General features: G+C 46.3%; 1 protein-coding gene across 1 annotated transcript; it reads left to right on the forward strand.

Annotated features, from left to right (window-relative positions):
- The first annotated feature begins 720 nt into the window (after window positions 1-720).
- Window positions 721-18,485, forward strand: LOC128140020 (inverted formin-2-like). The gene is made up of 14 exons (XM_052783345.1): window positions 721-831; window positions 1,589-1,691; window positions 1,775-1,860; window positions 2,401-2,501; window positions 3,799-3,869; window positions 3,983-4,090; window positions 5,084-5,154; window positions 5,792-5,912; window positions 7,067-7,231; window positions 7,958-8,060; window positions 8,889-9,047; window positions 10,080-10,844; window positions 12,328-12,387; window positions 15,767-18,485. The coding sequence occupies exons 2-13, from the start codon at window positions 1,611-1,613 to the stop codon at window positions 12,384-12,386; spliced, it is 1,890 nt and encodes a 629-aa protein (XP_052639305.1). The 5' UTR covers window positions 721-831; window positions 1,589-1,610; the 3' UTR covers window position 12,387; window positions 15,767-18,485.
- The last annotated feature ends 306 nt before the right edge of the window (window positions 18,486-18,791 follow it).

Genomic DNA, 18,791 nt, shown 5'->3' on the forward strand with positions numbered 1-18,791 from the left:
GAAGCCAGGACAGGCAACGTCAGCTTTGCCCTAGACAAGCAAGGCATCCACTGCATGGAAGCTGGCATAGGTGAAATCTAAATAAGGCATGTTTTCAATCACAGGAGCAGTTAATTGTTGATATTCTTTCAGTAGAGACTTCTACAGGCATGTTTGGGTGATTTTTTTTTTTTTTTAAGATTTTTAAGGAAGTGCAGTGGGAATTAATTCAAGCAGTCCTATAGCCAGCATTATACAAGGAGGCTCTATCATAAAATGAAAAATGGAGGAAGGCCACAGTCAGAAAATGTCCAGGTTGTGGCCAGGAAGCAAAAAGAACATCAGCCATGGGACTAGAAAACAAATGGCCGAGGTCCTTCTCATGCTGATCCAGTTTGCCTACCATGGAGGAGAATGCAGTTGTATAGGGAGGGATGGGGCTGTATGGCCTCTGTGTGCCCAGTGCTTCATCCCCTTACCAGCACATCTTGGGGTAAAGCACCAGGTTTAATTACCCTTCAGGCCCTTTGGATCCTGCCTGTGGGACTTGCCCCTCCTCAATAATTAGCATTTTTCAGGACTCATATGTCTCTCCTTATTTCATTCATCTTCTGAGAAGTGTCCCTTCCAGCAACTCGCATTGCCCCAGAAGCCAGGAGTTTTCAGCTCTCCCTGTAGCCAGTCTGAACACCTTGTCTTTTTTCAGAAAGTCACTCAATGTGGGCTTCAGTGAGCAGCAGCAGCGAGGAAACTATAGAGCCCAATTACACAAGCATAGAGCAGCTGTTTTGCTTTCCACAACCAACCCCCAAGGAGAAAACGGCCACACCAGTGAAGGCAGAACCGAAGGAGGTGAGGAGGTTCCCTCTCATTCTTTTGAATAAAGATCACTGCAGACAGCTCATCTAATATGAGATATCTTCTTTTTCTTTAATGAAGATCACATTTTTGGACTCCAAGAAAAGTCTCAATTTGAACATATTTTTGAAGCAATTTAAATGGTAAGATATAGCCAATTTTCCTGACAGTTGACAAAACTGAGCAGGTTTTGCATAGTATCTGGAAGGTACTCTAGCCAATGCGCTTTGGTGGTCTGTGTTACTGAAACATCTGAACATTTTCCAGTTTGTCCTACACTGTCTCTAAAATACTGAGTTTAGGGATTTAATTATGTTTTCACATACAACATCCCCATATGTTGGCAAAGGTGTTACATCTTCATGTCACAGATAAAGTTGTGGCACAGACTCGGGGTGACTTAGGCTGTGAGACACCTCTGTAGGTCAAATTCCTCCTCAAAACAGGGCCAATGGAGACGTTAAGAATTAAATTTTCTTTTAAGGTAGTCAAATGCCCAGAGACAAAGATCTGAATTGCAGGATTGATCTCTGGCCTTGAGTCATTTGACCAGGGCCAGAAACAAAATTTGGGGCATAGCAGGGATCCAGGTCCTGATTCTAAGTTAATCATGGGGACATATCTTTTCTTTTGGATTATCATGGCTCTCCCTAGGGAAAGCACGGAGCGCTTGCGCAGGTACATGTCTCAGTAGCATGTGATTGTGGAAGAGGGGTCTTTGGGTGACAGCTGACTCTGCTCCTCCCTGCAGCTCCAACGAAGAGGTGGCTGCCATGGTCCAGAATGGGGACCGGACCAAGTTCGACGTTGAGGTTCTGAAGCAGTTGCTGAAGCTGCTGCCTGAAAAGCATGAGGTAGGAGGAAAAACGGTACCCTTAGTTCACAGAGCTGAACACACAGTGCAGTCCTGCAGTCTTGATTTTTTATTTCTCATTAGATAGAAAACCTGAAGTCCTTCAAAGAAGAGAAATCAAAGCTAGCAAACGCAGATCAGTTTTATCTTCTCCTCCTTCAGATTCCCAGGTAAGGGTGAACTTCAGCCCAATCTTTTTCTTGGTTTACCTCTGGGAAGTTTAAGTTTCTTTATAGGAGCCTCACAGGCAGACACTGATGGATATAGCTGGTGGATTCCCCCTTCTACCTTAGAGCCATCCCTTTCCCCTTACCCTCAGATGAAGGGCTGTTGCTGCTCCAGCACCTCCTTTCCCTCTGAAGCAGCAGAAGCTGGCCCAGACCCAGGGTCAGACCTGCCCAAAGAGGCCCCATAACTTACTGAAAGGCAGTGCCAAATGCAATGCCAAGAAGGGGGAACCCATATCTCACACAGTGGTCAGTCTTCTCTTTGCTGATCACAGTGCGTCAGCAGAAACTACATCCCCACTGGACCCCAAGGCAAGCAGCAGCCCCTCACCTCCCTCCACAAGCCATAGATACTGGTTTGATGTGGATGTGGTTGACAGCGATGTTGTGGGGTTGCCAGACTTACCAGTGATGTGGGAAGAGGGCCGCTGTGCCGGCCACAATCACAGTGCCTTTAAGCTTTGAGTCAATCTCCATCCTTAGCTACCAGCTGCGCATTGAATGTATGCTGATCTGTGAAGAGACCACTGTTGTGCTGGACATGATTCAGCCAAAAGCTGAAGCCATCCGGAGAGCCTGCGAAGGTAAATGACCTGACTTTATTTGTGGATCTTATTTATGACAGGAAGCTTGAAACCCCCCAAAACTCCCCTGGAGCTCTGCAATGATACTACCCAGCGCCCAAAAAACTCCCTTGCGGTCCATTCACTGGTTCACTGCAGAATACAGCTTTAGGTATTTCCACCGATGGTCAAAGCCCTTAATAGGACTGGAGATCACTTTCCCTCACCCTCAGCCCTCTTTTTCTGCAGCAGATGTGTTCCTCTGAAACACTTTCAATGGTGAAGTGTTGGAAGCTCGTCAGCCCTTTCAAAGGAGCTGAATTCAGACAGTGGAGCTGGCCCCATTACAGCTAATTCATCCAGCATTATTTGCCACGTTAAGACCTTCACACAGCAATTTGCTGCCAGAAAAGCACACCCCAAACTTTCCCCAGAAAGTAGTGATGCTTTACTTTTTCGTTGCCTACAAATGGAACCAGAAGAAAAAGTTTGTTATTTTGGGCTATAAATTGCTGATGCTCCAGTTTTGTGAGTACATGGAGATATTACGCAATAGGTTTTGCCTTCCTGTGGCAGAAAACTCAGGTCCCGCTCCGCTGAGAGCAGGATGGTCTTCTTGGCATTGTGAAGTGCTGCCCGTCCTACAGAGGCAGTTCCCCCAACTCCTGCCGGAGGTTTCTCCAGCTGGTATTACAGCTGCCTGCTGGCATAAATTGAATCTTCCCCCAAAAAGTATCTTCCTGGCAGCCCAGTTGTCCTTTTGGAGCTGTTCCTGTCTCAAAGTTGAGTGCTTCAGAAAGCACAACACTGCGGCACCCTGTTGTAAGAGCAAGGATAGGGACTGTACCCTTCATGCCCTGATAATCACCTCCACCACGTGAGACCAAGAACAGGGTGAGCGTGTCTGGTTTTAGCAGCTGGCAGATAATTGCATGGCTGTCAGAACTGGCTTCACTGCAGAGTCTGCAAGATTAAAATTGCAGCCCAGTTACCCTCGCCTGCACCAGGGTAAATCAGGGTACTTCCAAGGAAGGCAGCGAGTTGATGGCTGTTACTGAGGAGGGTCCAACTTCAGGTTTTCCATTAGGAATGAGAGACCAGATGTAATGAAAGAAAGAAACATATGTCAACAAAAACTTTTACAACTCATGGAACTGAATCTATGTAGAGTCAGTTTCTCTGCAGGTTGGGCCATTGGGCTGCAAAGCTGAAATACCAGATTTGGTTTGGTGGAATTCAGAATCCCAATTTCAATGCAGTTTAGGAAATGTTCTGGTGTAACAGAGGCTTTTGTTTAAAAGTCCTTTATGTCTTTCAGATCTTCTGAACAGTCATCGCCTGCCGCTCTTTTGTCAACTCATTCTCAAAGTTGGAAACTTTCTGAACTACGTAAGGACTTCTTTTGTCTTGTCCTCCCCACATTACAGTATGTGGATGATCTCCTTTAGGGTTGTAATTTGGGCGGACACAGGAGTTACATCTGCTTTCTTTCTATCTTGTAGGGAAGTCACACGGGCGATGCCGATGGGTTTAAAATCAGCACTTTACTCAAACTAACAGAAACCAAAGCAAACCAAACCCGCATTACTCTGCTCCACCATATTCTGGAGGTACCACTGCCAAGTCCTGGGCAATAGGGAAGGGGAGGATTTTATCACAGATGAACCATTTCTCCTACTCTACTTTCGTAGTTAATGCCACACACTTGTATCCGTATCCTCCCTGGCTAGCTGCAGAGTGTCACAAGTTGGGAGCGTTTGAATCACTTAGGCTGGTGGAGGCTGCTTGTAGGCACTACTCAGGCAGCTCCTTAGTTTAAGACTTGTTCTACTTTCTTCCAGCATCTTTCCCCACACGGGCTGGAACTTCCTTTTTCATATTTGTGCAATCTGCACATCATCAGCGGCAAACCACAGAGCACATGACTACCAAAGCTATCCTGGCTGGCCTGTACCCATTCAGCCCTTCTGTCTTTCCACTGCCTCTCCCTTTTCCACCAGACTATGCTCGAGCTTTTCATACTCCTCTCCAAGCCCCCATGGCTTTCTTATTCCCTATAATGCTGTTTTTTCTTTTTTCTCCGTGCTCTGCTCTGCCACCTTCACTCCTCAAGGTCCCTCCATTCCAGTTATGCATGTTCAAGCCCTGCTTTAACTGGCAGTAGCTTCAGCAAGCACAGCCATGAAATTAAATTATGCAAATAAGATTCAAGCCCTTTTGACACTCTCTTGGGACCGTAGGGAGTGTCAGACTGCATCAAACCACAGTCCTGCCTCCTCCCATGGTCACAAGTAGGTGTTTCAGAAGAGGGTAGAATAGCTCAGCGACAGGTCAGCCTTGCTTTGAACTGTAAGTATTTCTCAGCATTCAGCCCTCTTGTATGTTTTTATAGCCCAGGAGCAATGCCTTTCCACCCTGAACGTGCTGTCCTGTTTTGAACATGCCTCGGCTCTGCAAGGGAAAGCAAACTGCGGGGGGGGGCAGCAGCAGGACGTGGCACAGTCGTCCTTCCTGGGCACTTCTGCACGTGCCTCTTCCCCCCACCTTCCTCTCTCAGCTCCTGCCACACAGCAAATAACACTTCTTTCTCTCTTCCGCTTCAGGAAGTAGAAAACAGCCACACGGACCTACTGGAACTGCCAAAGGATCTTGAATATGTTTCAAAAGCAGCAGGGTAAAATTGCGTGTCGCTTCCTTTGAATTAAAAACAAAAATAAATCCCATACACATCAACAATGTACCAGAAATTGGGACACACACAGCTGGTATAGCACATTAACAAGATGGCATCTTATTTAGTTTCAGCCAAAAGATTTGGTTGATGAATGTTGAAAACCCTTTAATATATAATAGTTCTACTACAGCTGGCAACACTTAGGGCTGAAATTTGCAGAGCATTCAGTTAATGCTGCCTTCCAGGCCCTTCCTAACTCTGCACTGCCTTTGTGGTAGCAGGACCTCGTGAAGGCCAGCTACCCAGAAGCATTTCTGAAGTGCCTTCAACCAAAGAAAGTGAGCTAATGCTGAGCTCTGAGGGTGGAGAACAGCCCTTTGAATGGGTGAACTTTTGGGGGCATTCATCTACTCAGTACACAAAACTGTAGGCAGACCTGGCAGCCTTTTCATAAGTGCTATCGAGGGAAGCTGTTTTCCATGAGCTTGGACTGGAGAGAGTTCAGAGCTCAGGTGTCAGTTCAGTGAAGTGGTGGGAAACACAGGGACAACCAAACCACCAGCTCAGATTTGCCCACTCTTTGGTCAGCACAAGATGGTGGAGTGTCAACTAATGGCGGGGTTCTGTGTGATTTCAGAATTAATCTTGATATTATACGCACGGAGTCCAGTACCAATTTAAAGAAATTGCTAGAGCTTCAGCGAAAAGTCTTATCATCGAGCGACGATGTGAAACAACAGTATGAGAAACCTATCCAGGTTAGTAACGGAGCTCCCTTATACCTTTCTGTCACGGTTTAACCCCAACTGGCAGCTAAGCACCACACAGCCGCTCACTCATCTCCCTCACAGTGGGATGGGGGAGAGAATCAGAAGGGTAAAAGTGAGAAAATTCATGGGCTGAGATAAAGACAGGTAAAACAAAAGCCGCGCACACAAGCAAAGCAAAACAAGGAATTCATTCACCACTTCCCATCGGCAGGCAGGTGTTCAGCCATCTCCAGGAAAGCAGGGCTCCATCATGCACAAGGGTGACTTGGGAAGACAAATGCCATCACTCTGAATGTCCCCTCCTTCTTCCCCCCGATTTATATGCTGAGCATGACATCATATGGTCTGGAATATCCCTTTGGTCAGCTGGGGTCAGCTGTCCCAGCTGTGTCCCCTCCCAACTTCTTGTGCACCCCCAGCCTACTCGCTGGTGGGGTGGGGTGAGAAGCAGAAAAGGCCTTGGCTCTGTGTAAGCACTGCTCAACAATAATGAAAACATCTCGGTATTATCAACACTGTTTCCAGCACAAATCCAAAACATAGCCTCATATTAGCTACTCTGAAGAAAATTAACTCTATCCCAGCCAAAACCAGCACACTCCCCCATTACACACACAGAGGCAGTGTGCGGTACATATGCAGCTGAGGAGGCTCATGAGAGGGTGGAAAATACTTCCACGAGACATGCTCTCAAATTTGGAAACAGGCTGCAATGCCACACAACCCATCGGTGGCTACTTGCCAGTTCCGCCACAAACCTGGATACCCTTGGTGAGGCCATTTCTTAAAGCCCCTGCCCCAACTGCACTCTCTACTCTGTTGTGTGACTCCTCACTTTGAGTGAAGGCATTCGCCCTCTGTGTGGATCACCAGAGTAAAACCCTTCTCTTGGGATTAAGCTTTGCGTTGAGTTTTCCATGTCCTGGTCAAGTCACCCCTGTAAACTGGCACAGCACAGTCACCAGGTGCAAAGATCATCTGCAAATCTTAGTTTCCTCCCACCTTATAAGCTCTGCTGCAGTTAAAAGCCAGGGCCCAGAGTCCTGCTCCAAGCTCTTATGTTGACATCCTTTTTTCTTTAAGTGCACTTCACTCATTGTCCTCTGGATGGTGTTTTACTGTGTATATTAAATGTATTTCAGGATAGCATTGATGCCTCCAGAAAGCTGGAAGAAGAATTTGAAACCATTGAAAGGAAGAGAGAAGAACTTGCAAATTATCTCTGTGAAGACCCAAGCAAGTTGTCCTTAGAGGACATATTTAGCACCATGAAGACCTTCAGAGATCTCTTCATCCGAGCCCTGAAGGTTGGCGTCTGCACACATGATGCTGAGCATCCTTAGTACTGGTGCATGCCTCTGCTCCGACAGACAGGGGTGGGATGGGCACCCAAATCTGGTGGGGGGAAGATGCTGGTTACAGCCTCCTCCTTTCGGCGCTTGGCATGAGGTCACTCAGTGAAGAGGTGTCTGATCCCTACTCCACTGCATCCTCATGCAATGCTGGTGCTCCTGGCCTGGCCCAGACCCTGGCGATTTGCAATTTTGGTACAACTTCAGCTGCAGAGTCACAAAGATGCTTTGGAATCAAGTGTGTAAGTTTTAGAGGAAGGGACTTATTAAACTGAATGCTTTGCTCCAGCATGAGCAAACAGACTCAGAAAGGGGATGTGTAGTAAAAAAGCCACCAGTTTGGACGAAATTGTGGCTTCAGTACCTTCCACTTTTGCCTCAGTTAAAGATGCAGCTTTAAAGTCAGGCAGAAGATCTGCACACTGGTAAGTAGCTGTGTTGGGCAGATCACTGCTGCCACCTCGTCCTGGGATGTGGCAGAGCCCCGACCAAGCCAGCGGTCTCCCTCTCACCCTCTTGGCAAGACAGTCTTTATTCCCCATGCCCATTTTATTTATTGCACAGGATAAGGCCAGAATTTCTCCTTCTCCTTTGCAACCATCTGCAGACCTTCTTTCTCTTCATTGGCTTTTCTAGCAGACGTTTAGCCAAGCTTCTCATGCCCCTGTTACCTCACTGCAGGAAAACAAGGACAGAAAGGAGCAAGCTGCCAAAGCAGAAAAGAGGAAGAAACAGCTGGAAGAGGAAGAGGGGAAGAGACAGAAAGGAGAAAATGGAAAAGTCAGTGAGTATCTGAAAGGGCTTCAAAAAAGATAGATGGAGCTGATGATAGGAGCTCTTTGCTGGTCCTGCTTTAATGGACCAGTAGTGGCAATTTATTTTGTGGGTTTCCGGGTGCTGGCTGACTAAAGGCTTTTAGGTGTCTTACAGCCACAGCTAAGAGTTGACTTTTCACAATTGCAGCTGGGCAGAGAAGTTAATTTTAGGTTTGCTGACTGAACAGCAGAGAAAAAAAAAAAACCAAATTGAAACATTTCAGTTAACTTTTTCTGTTTCTAAACATAGCTTTTGAATCCCAAATCTAACAAGAAACATTTGACTTCTCCCCCCCTCCAAAATCCCCATATACACTTGAATAGTCTCTCTTTACCAGAGACTACTGACACCCCAAAATCTTGCAGATAACTTAAATCTGCCTTTCTCTGGATGAAAATGAAAGGCACAACTGAAAAGCACAATTGGAAGAAGCTGAGAGAAAAGAAGAATCAAGATTATTTTCCTTCCATCCTGCCCCCCCCCCCCCCCAAAAAAAAGAAGACCCCCACCAACACAGATAGCAAACAGGAGGCATTTCAAGGTCATGGTACAACCAGGCACAAGTCCGGGCAGAGCAGGTGCCACTGGTGCCAGCCTGTAGCACCCAGACTTTGGGGTAAACCCTTTGACTTCAGCCAGGACATGCTGCTGCGGCCTGGCATCAGGGTCTTGCTTTTGCCCAGTGGTTGCTTGTACCAGGACAGCAGTACCCACCCCAAGCAATAGCATCGCTGCAAAGTCTCCTTCTGCCCCATCTCATGGGCAGATTTAACACCCATCTCTCTCTCTATCCCAGTTAAGAAGGGGGTGGTGAAGCAGGAGGAGGTGTGCGTCATCGATGCGCTGCTAGCCGACATAAGGAAAGGGTTCACGCTGAGAAAGACAAAGAACAGACACGAGTTGGACGCAATTCCTAAAACCTTGCCTGCAGAGAGCCCGGAGCAGAGCCAGTCTGGTAAGGACACAGACCCGACTCTACCTACAGCTATTCATTCCCCTCTGCCTCTGAGCCTGAGCCAAGCACAGAAGCAAGAAGCCTTCGCCTTTGCATTTGGGGCATTTTATTTAAGGAGGCTTTGCAGCCAGTGCCGTGGAGAAGAGGAGCAGAGGGCCCTGAGCTATTGCCAGCCAGGTCTGTCCCAGAATTAGCAGCAATTTGGAGCAGCATGGCCTTGTACTTGTGCTGATAAACCCCCTGAGAGGCATGGCCCACGGGTCAGCCATAGAACCGTGCTAATGGGGTGCTGGTGTCATCCTCACATGAGTCCCCTCCATGCTATCAAGTCTCAGTAGCACAGCTTGCCACTGCTTTGGAGAGTGCTGCACCCTGTCTTAGTCTACATTTGGAAGTCTAAAGAAGCCCTTAAAAAAAGATTAGAAAATGCTAGTTGCAGAAGGACCCAAGTCCTTTAGGTGCCTGTTAGAAGACAGCCCGTGTGTTTAGCTTTTCTTTGATCTCTTGACCTTGGTGTCAGTGCACATTAGGTAAGTTCAAGGACATTGGCCTACCATAGAGCCTGACTTTTGTGCGCTGTGGCTCTCCTAAACATGCTCTGCAAGGGCAGAATTAGGCTGGCTGATGGGCAGTTTTGAAGTGCTCATGCACACAAGCCAGCAGTCCCACCTGGTTCAGGACCTCGCAGGTGGGTTCCTTCCTGCTGCTGTAGGCTTTCAGGCACCCTTGTGAGTCCAGGGGCTTCCATGGAAATCAGCCAGTTGGCAGCAAAGACACATGAACTCCAACTGAAAATAGAGCAGGGGCTTTGCTGAACTGGGGTCTGGGGTCCAAATCGGCTGACCACAAGGGGTATAAGGAGGGGAGGTATAGGGGGGATAAAATGGTGCTGTTTCTGCGTAGCTGCTTTAGGGTCAGTGCACCCTCCACAGGCAGCTGCTAGCTTGTAACCTCTCCCAGTGGCAGAAACACCTTGGTTGATCCCAGGTGCAGCTCTGCAGCTGTGGCTGATTGCATGTTTTTTGTTTAAAGGAAAGAGCTTTAAGGATCCACAAGCAGCAGGAAAGCAGATCGATGATGAGACGAAGCAGAACAACGATGGTCATCCCTCAGAAAGCACTCCCCCCTCAACCACTGCCCTGATGGAGATGGGTGGAGATGTTACAAATGCCTCAGCTTCAAACCAGGCTTTAATTAAAAACAATGCTGGAGGAGATTTGCCACCAGAGTCCCGGACGGAAAGCCCCTCAGTAAGCTTGGTGGAAGCTGACGGGGCCAGTCAGCCCATGCCGGGCACCAAGATGGAGCAGGCAGACAGCTGGGCAAGCCTCCAGCCAAGCACAAAGAGCGGCTCCATTGCCTTCTCTGCTGCTAACATAGGCACGGGGATAAGGTTTGTGAGCAGCAGTTCGGGCACTGCTCTGAGAGACCAACTCAACGGGTCCATCTCAGAAGGCCAGGACAAAGAATGCCTGGCTGATGGATCAGAGAGCTACAGGCTGGCGCAGGAGCCAGAAACCTGGCTGAGTGAGAGCAGGGTCGACCCTGGCAGCGCTCAGTCCGCTCCCTGCGATGGGGCTCATCAGGCAGAGTCAAAAGAGATGGCGAAGGAAAATGAAGACCCTGGTACAGACTCACTGTTGGACACCTCTCAAGAGAAGTCCTTCTCAGAGGAGCCAGCCACTGACTCCTCTTGTTCGGCAACGCTCCCCCCAGGGCAAACTCACAGCGACAGGGAAAAGCAGAGGCCATCCGGGAAACGGAGGAAGAAGAAGAGGCACAGCAAAAGCTACTCAGGTAGCCTATTTCATATATAGCTCCCGGGGACTGAGTTAAACTGGGGAGGCTTCTTTGTGTATTTGTATATATCTGTTCCTCCCCACTTTGAGGTCCATTGCCCCCTGCCCCTAGAGCCACGCTGTTTCATGGAGCTGTTATTTTGTTATTTTTTTTTAACCTGAAAGAGATTTAAAAAGAAAAATACAAGCATAGTTCATTCTCTTGACACTTATAAGTAGTTTATAAAGGGGTAATGATGAATCAATAATTAAAAAGCCCATTACACATACGCAGTAAAGATGGCAATAAGCACATCTGTCAAGTGTGCTAAAGACAGCTACAAGGCACGGTTATGTGCAAACAAGAGCTCCATTAGACTCCAGAGCAGTGATTAAGAGCAGTTAATACCGGGTACTTAATCAGCGATCACCCCCTCTCAACTACTTATAAACACATAAAGGCAGCAACACGAGTGCTGCTGTGGGGTTGTTTGGTTTTTCCTCTCCTAAGCCTCATTGCAAGAGCACTTTGCCTGCAGTGACTTGACAACCTGTCCCAGGGGTACTTTAGGTGGCTCCTGAACATCAGGCCCTCAAGCCATCGCTGCAGGGTAAGGGGAGAACATCAACAGTTAAAAAAGAGCACCTTGCTGCTGCTTCTGGGAAGGATCGTATTTGGCTGGTCGAATGGGTCCCTCGCGCTGGGCTGCCCTGCTGGGGCCAGGAGAGAGCTCGGCCGCCTGGGGCATGGAGCCACCCAGGTCTCTGCTTCACGGTGAATGTCCACAGCCAGTCCCAAACCTGGGAAGTGCATCCAAGTCCCTGAGACTCTACCGAGCTGAAGCCACCCTTGGGTTTGTCACCTATGAGGTGAGGTGCCTCATAGGGAAGACACATGGGTCTGCCAGCCTTTAGAAAGATGCAATATACTGTCCAAAGCCTGTTTTCTGCGAGATCCTGGGGTCAAACAAATGGGCATGAAAGTGGTGGAAGTCTCTTTTTATCAATGTTTAATGTTTTTCCTTCCAAGGAAGGTGGAGGAGAAAGGAAAGGAGGTTTTGAATACCCACTGCTGAGAAAGATGGCATGGGTTGAGCATCTACCACAGAGGGACTTACCCTTATAATGCCGGCATGCCCTGGGGCTGTAGTTATTTACATTTCTAAACGTGCCACTTTCCCATAGTTGAAAAACAAGCCACAAAGCAAAAGTGGTTTCCCAGAGCAGTGGTTCCCAAACTTGCTTCCCAGACGGCAGCAGGAGGAGCTGCAGCAACGGGAGCACCCACGCTCCCAGCCGTGGCGATGCTTTCCTGACATGTATTAGTATTTCTGGCTTAAGGAACTGAACCCCCGAAAGCCATGGGGCTGCCTGGGCATCCAGGGATGGCACCTTGGGAACCTCTCTGCTACTAGACAATGTTTTCATCGCAAGAAGTTCCCTGTTGTTACATTTGCCTTGCCATGATCAGCTATATTTAGTGTTTCTCTTTTGTTTAAAAGCAGAGGTTGAGACTGATACTGGAGATAATAAAACAAAAAAAGGTTGTGTGGCACAATGAGGTATGTAAACTCACAAAGGTGTTTCTATGTGAACTAACCGCAGCATTGGGACTTTACAGACCTAATCAGTATTCAGCATATCAGCTAAGCTTTTTGTCTTTGTGTCTAATCACAAATACATGTAAAATAAATTTGTTACTCTGATTTTTACTCTCCAGGGTGTTGATCTTGCGTTGAGTGGAGTCAGTGCTGATCTCCCCTTGACACAGGGTCGCAGCCCACGTGTCTGTCCTCTGTGTCAGCAGCAGCCAAACCTCCTTTCTCTGCAGATAATTAAAAGTCATTATTCTAACCAAGTGAATCCAGCTTCATGTGATAAACAAAGTCCTTGCTTTGATCCCGTTATTTTCTCAAAAACTGTAAAAATGCAATTTCAGTATCTACCTCCTGTGAAGAACAATGTTTGCTTTGCTTGTGGGTAGCCACTTCCTATAGCATCGTTTAGATATAGGTATCTAGAAAGGAGAATAAAACACTGGACCTGGGGAGAAATACTAGTTGGGGCAAGATTCCAGCTTGAAGCCAAATTCAATTCCAGAGTTGCACACTAACTAGTCCATTGGAGCAAACAGACCATGAATATTTTGTATGTGCATTCATGCAGCTTTCTGGGATGGTGGGGGGGTAGGTCATTTGGCTTTTGTCACCAAAAAAAATAATACAGGTAAACCCAATTTCTAGTGAAACTGTGTACCAAATTCCCTGCATCCTTCACTGGTGCTGGCAATATACGGTTGCCCCTCAAAAGAAAACTTCAGGAGTTTCAGGATGAGACTTTCATTTGCAAACCTTTGCCTGTTTTTTTGGCAAATGGAAAGAAAAGCAAGAGAAAAACAATCAAAACACCCACTGTACTGAAATTGCATAGTTACGCGTTGTCCTTTCCATGCTGATGAGCATCATTTATGAACTGAATCAATAATGTCAAATCTCTGTCTGTCTCACTTCCTGAAAGGAATGTATTTATTCTCCAGCATCCCCAGTGCCCAGGGCTGGGAGCCCAGCTGGGAGCCCTGCTCCCACACAGCCTGGCGGCCCCTGCCTCTGGGGTGGTAGAACAGAGCAATCTCTGCAGGATTTCCACACAGGGTTGCTTTAGTTTCTGCACCTGGAGCATCATTGCTAGCAAGAGAAAATGAGATATAAATTGGGTAGTTACAGTCCTGACTACTCCTGCCCTCCTCTTGGCGCTTTCTGTGCCGTAACACAGGATTACATCAAGTGGAAAAGGGAAGTAGCTCTGTTGGTTTAAGAATCCTAAGGAAGATTTTCAGCAAGAGCAGAAAATAGTAGCAGCAAGGCACAGGTAAGAAATATGTCAGGACCAGTAGTCATGCTGCACAGGGAGGGCAGCTGAAACCGTGAGTTAAGCGTAACTCGGATTATGTATGTTTTAAGCACAGGGATTCCAGCATGCAGGCTTAAAAAAAGTCATATTTTAGAAAAATAGAGACACAGACAGTTTTGAATTCCCCTTAGAAGACATGGGAAAGCAATATAAAGGAATGCATGAACAAATAGTACCTTTATGAAGTGACCAAGTCAGGCAGGAGTTTCAGCGCATCCTTGAAATGCAGCACCCGGCACAGCCGCATCGTGCCGGCAGCACTCAGCTATGCTTCAGTGCCAGGAGGGTAGAGACAAGCTGCACCTTGAAACCTGCAATTCCCTTTTTCCTCTGCTCCCATCTTTATGTCACTTGGAAAGGTTAGAGGAAACAAAAATCCATTTGATTCTCTTAGTGTCCAGCCACAGGGCTTCCTCACCCAAATGCAGCTCAAGTCTGTCCCTCATGATATGACAGACTCAGCAAGCCTAGAGTGCTCCCCATCAATATTTTTTCCTAGGATGTTCCACCTCATTTTTTTTCCTGTCATTTATTGTCCCAAGTGCACATGGTCTGTGCAGGTCACAGCACCAGTTCTCTTTTGGTACAGGATATTTCTTTCTCTGGTGGATTTGCTGGATGTGGGAGTTACTGGGTCTCAGTGAAGTCGCAGGAATCTTCTTCCTTCTTGTGCAGATCCAGCTGCAGGGATCAAGAATCGATCCCCTTATCAGTTTTTAGAGCTTTTGTAACAGCAGCAGAGTAAGGGCAGGAACAGCCCGTGACTCTATAAAATAATATTCAGAGCAATAAAAGACTGTTGTAATCAGCTACTGAGCTCTTGCCTCACCTTGACTATATCTTGTTATGCAGCAATTTCTGTATTAATGTTAATGTTCTTTAAATGTCAGCTTTTACGCCCAAAGAGTGGTATCCCACGTTATCTCCATATTCCTGAAAAAAATGGTTTAGCTGGTTTTCCTGTGGAATCAAGGCACTGGTAGTCACACTGTGTTTGTGTGCACTCTGGTAACATCTGAACTCATTTCCAACCAAATCTGAAAAGAGCTTGAAGAAGGACCATTTAACAAAAGCTGACAGTCAAACAGAGGAGGGACTGTACAAATGCCTGAACTCAGCGGGGGTGCTCTTTGAGTTCCCCTGCCTTAGACCCTAGAGAATTGCTACAGACAAATGTTCACGTCTGTTTGTGCAGCAACCTTTTTCCTCTCCTCCCATCTTTATGTCACTTGGAAAGGTTAGGGGAAACAAAAGTCTTGAAAGCACAAGTCCATAAGCAACCGGGCTTTGGCAATTTCCCTGCTCACAAATCCACTGGATTTATTCCCTAGAAAATAAAAGAACAAACCAACCCGGGAGCATAGGCCAGTGCTCAAAGACCACAGCCTGGTGAGGAGGGAGGGAAGGGGCAGGAGGGGGACGCAGCGCTGCCTGCCACCAGCTACAGCAGGCACATGGCAGAGTGGGACATCAGCCTCCCCCTGCAAAGAGACAGCAGGGTTTGAGAGTCAAGGTTTTCCTCTTCCTTTGTTTTTTTTCAATTGTCTTCCTTTAATTCTAGAGGAACAGATGCTTCACCTTCCCTTCTGCAGACTCAGTATTGTCTGTGGGCAGTTTTCTAATGTACCACGAGAATATAATCAAGCTAATGCTCATCTTCCTGTATGGGCTTAATACCATTAGAAGCGGTATTTGCTTTGGTTATGGAGTGAGACAGGCTCTTAAAAATGACAGTGTGCTGCCCCATCCTTCTGACAGTTCTGCTAAATCCTCTAGATTTAGTAAGTTCAGCAATATCTAGAAGCATATTCCAATATTCTGCTTCGAAAATACAAGACTCATGTTGTTGGACTGAACTAGCATCCAGCTTACAAGCAATGAAGTACATAAAGATTTAGGTCTACCTGTTTTTAGATTATCTGAAACTGGTTTCCCTAGTAGCACCCCGACCATTAGATACACGCACATGCAAAACCACACCACTTTCAATTTATAGCTGCAAATAATTTGCATTTCCCCCTCCTCCTGCAGGTGTCACAGCAAGGCAGAAGAAATAAGAGACCCAGCGAACTGCTCACATGTCCCCGGAGTGCTGCCAGCTTCTCAGAAGCCGGGTTCTGCATCGCCAAAACACCACCGTGGTCACCTCTGCCCCACCAGAACGCACCGCTTCTCCTTGCACAGCCTTTCACTCCCCTCCCCAAGACCCAAAGAGTCTCCCCAGAGACTTCAGCCCCCTCGGCCGTGCCTTACGCTGGGTGCCCGTGGGGCCGGGGGCCGGTTCTGTGCGTGGCGGCCTGAAAGGGTCAGACCTCTCGTCTGCTGTCCGGGAAGCCAAGTCTTTCAGCCTGCTCTTAGGCCAAACTCTTCTTGAAACGACAGCTGAGTGTGGCCCAAGAAAGGACTGCAGTGTTTAGCCCTCAGAGAAATTTTAAAAATAGCAGTGCCTCAACTAAATTAAGGGTATAAATTAAGCAGTGGCTGTACCATTACAGGTGGAAGCGTGTTAACTCCCTCTTCTCATCGCCCACTGACAATTTATATTGGACCAGGTCCAAGACCCAGATCAGACAAATGTATTTTTACTCTCAATCATTTAAAGCAAGGGAAATCGGTTACAGGGAAAAAAAAGTAAAAAGAAAAAAAAAGTATGTATTTTAGTAAGCATATGGCCATATAAACAGTGTCTGGTTCTTACATGACGCTTATGTGCAATTAAGTTGAAGCACGTCAGTAGTCTTGCAGTAATCTTCTCACATGCACAGATGCATCCATTGACTTTTGGAGAACCAGGGCCCCAGTTCCTCTTATTAAAGCAACAGAAAGAGGTTTTCCAGAATGCTCTATCGGACACATTTTCAGCTCATCCTTTAGTAAGTCTCTGGGTCTGAATGCTGTTGTCAGCTGCTTGCACTCAAAAGTCTTTGTGTTCAAGCTGCAGAATGTGTAGATTCATGTTACTTTTGCTTTAAAACTGGGAATGTGCAGTATTGTGTTTTCAAAATTCAGAACTTTATTTCTCAAGTTTTGTAATAACATTGTATCATAGTTTTGTACATAGCTGTCCATTTAAAATGATCTATGTTTGTTGAATCTATAGTGTGATACTGTGCTGAAACATGAATCAAGTGAAAGAGCTGGGTACATTTAAGAACTTTGCCTTTATATGGTAATTCACTGTGGCTAGACTAATGTTCAGGCTGAAGCTTATTTTGCTTTGCTTAATAGGACTTGTAATGTCCTTGTAATACTGAAAACTTTGCTGGACTAAGTTAGAAGTTAAACCAAGAATTAAATCACTGGTTTATTTTAACCAAAGCATTGCTATGAGCATATTGAGAATCAGTTAAAAAAAGCAAAGATGACTAGAGAGCAGACGCGTGGGCAGCTTCAGTTCAGCAGACCCCGCAGAGCAGCACAGCCCCATTGCAGCTGAAGTCCCATTCCTGGCTGGCAGAAGCAGGCAGAGACCCACCGTTTCCTGCAGAACCATGTAACCCGCCCCAGGTTTGACCTGCAGGACGGTCTCTATAACATTTACAGGTTTCCCCTTTTTTTTTTTCCTCTTTTCCAGTCTCAGAGCACATCACCCAAGCATCATCCTTTTGCTCTTTAATCTAGCTTCTCTGCTCTCAGATTAGACCCCAGGCTACAAAAATCTGAGTATCAAACATGTTTTCCCAGCAGTTTTTCGACCTCCGTGTTTCCAGCAAAAGCCTGCAGCCCAGGCTAGGAGTGAGCAGTTAGCCTCCTGCTCCCCACCCCACTGTTTTATCAATAGGAACAACATCATTTGGAGATTCAGGACTCATGAACAAACAGGCTTTCTGGGTGTTACGTAGGGAACCTTACCTGCTGATGCCCTGCAAGCTGCTGTCTTCAGATGCTGCAGCAGTTGTCCACTTGTCCACCTGAGTCTTTCAGCTACCCCCGTGTCCACCTAGAGAGAGCAGCTCTCTTCACACAGCCAGAGGTTCTATTGCTCTGCGTTCTTACCTTGGCCTTCAAAGAGAGGGTGTTTGGCATTATCTTCCCACTGCCCTCAAGACTTTACGGAGAAATGGGTCGTTTTGAGCCACTGCCGGTTCTTCGTTCCATAGTCATCTGTGAAAACTATATTAAATTATCTATACAATTACATCCCAATAAGCAGGCTGAAGCATAGCATTTGTAATTTATTATTCCAGAGCAGCTCTGTTTCCATTACAGTGATTTTCTAAGAAGAACAGTGGGACAGAATCAGAGCAGGTCATAGAATGATGTTCAACTGGGATGTGCAGTTTTGTTCCATTTGTGACCTTGAAATAAAGCTCGTGATCCTGAAGATTTTTCGGTGGTTGCAAGGCCAAATTAACTGCTGGTAAAAACAACGTCACTTGCAGCTATTTCAAAAGGTCTGTGGTCATTTAAGCCAACAGTGAGTTTGGACCTCAAAAAAGAATTCATGTGGTATATTACAGTGACTGCAAATGGAGTCTAGTATGTAAACCAGGCTGTGAACACCACAAGTTTCTAGCTGCCAAATCACTGCATATTCCTTAATTAAGCATTGGCTATATGATAAAAGGAAGCTATGGAAGAAATCAGCAGAAGTCTTTTCCAAGTATTTCACATCAGAATTTAGATATGTTTAATGGGATGGATTTTCAGTGTTTGTTTTGGGAGTTTTTTTGTTTGGTTGGTTTTTTTTTTTTTTATTTCAATACTGAAAATATTTCAAAGTTTAGAATAAAATAAGTACTTGACAAGTTTTCTTTCTCTTGTGGGGATGGGGAAGACCTATGATTCACCAGAATTTGTTCATCAACTTCCTGTATTTTCTACATAGTTTATAAAGCACCTAAGCATGTAATTGTTGTATATGCTTAGTAATAACTACCCATTGTTTTCTCTCAAAGAAACAGAGATGTATAAATGGAGCTATATCTAGTACATGAGCACCACCACAGCGTTGCACCGTACTTAGAGCATGGCTGAAATCTCTGTGTCCAAAATTATGCCAATATCTTTCGGTTTGAGTGTACCATTTGGTCCTCTCCTACATTCAGTAGAGCAG

This window comes from Harpia harpyja, chromosome 3 (assembly GCF_026419915.1).
Source record: "Harpia harpyja isolate bHarHar1 chromosome 3, bHarHar1 primary haplotype, whole genome shotgun sequence".
Lineage (NCBI taxonomy): Eukaryota > Metazoa > Chordata > Aves > Accipitriformes > Accipitridae > Harpia > Harpia harpyja.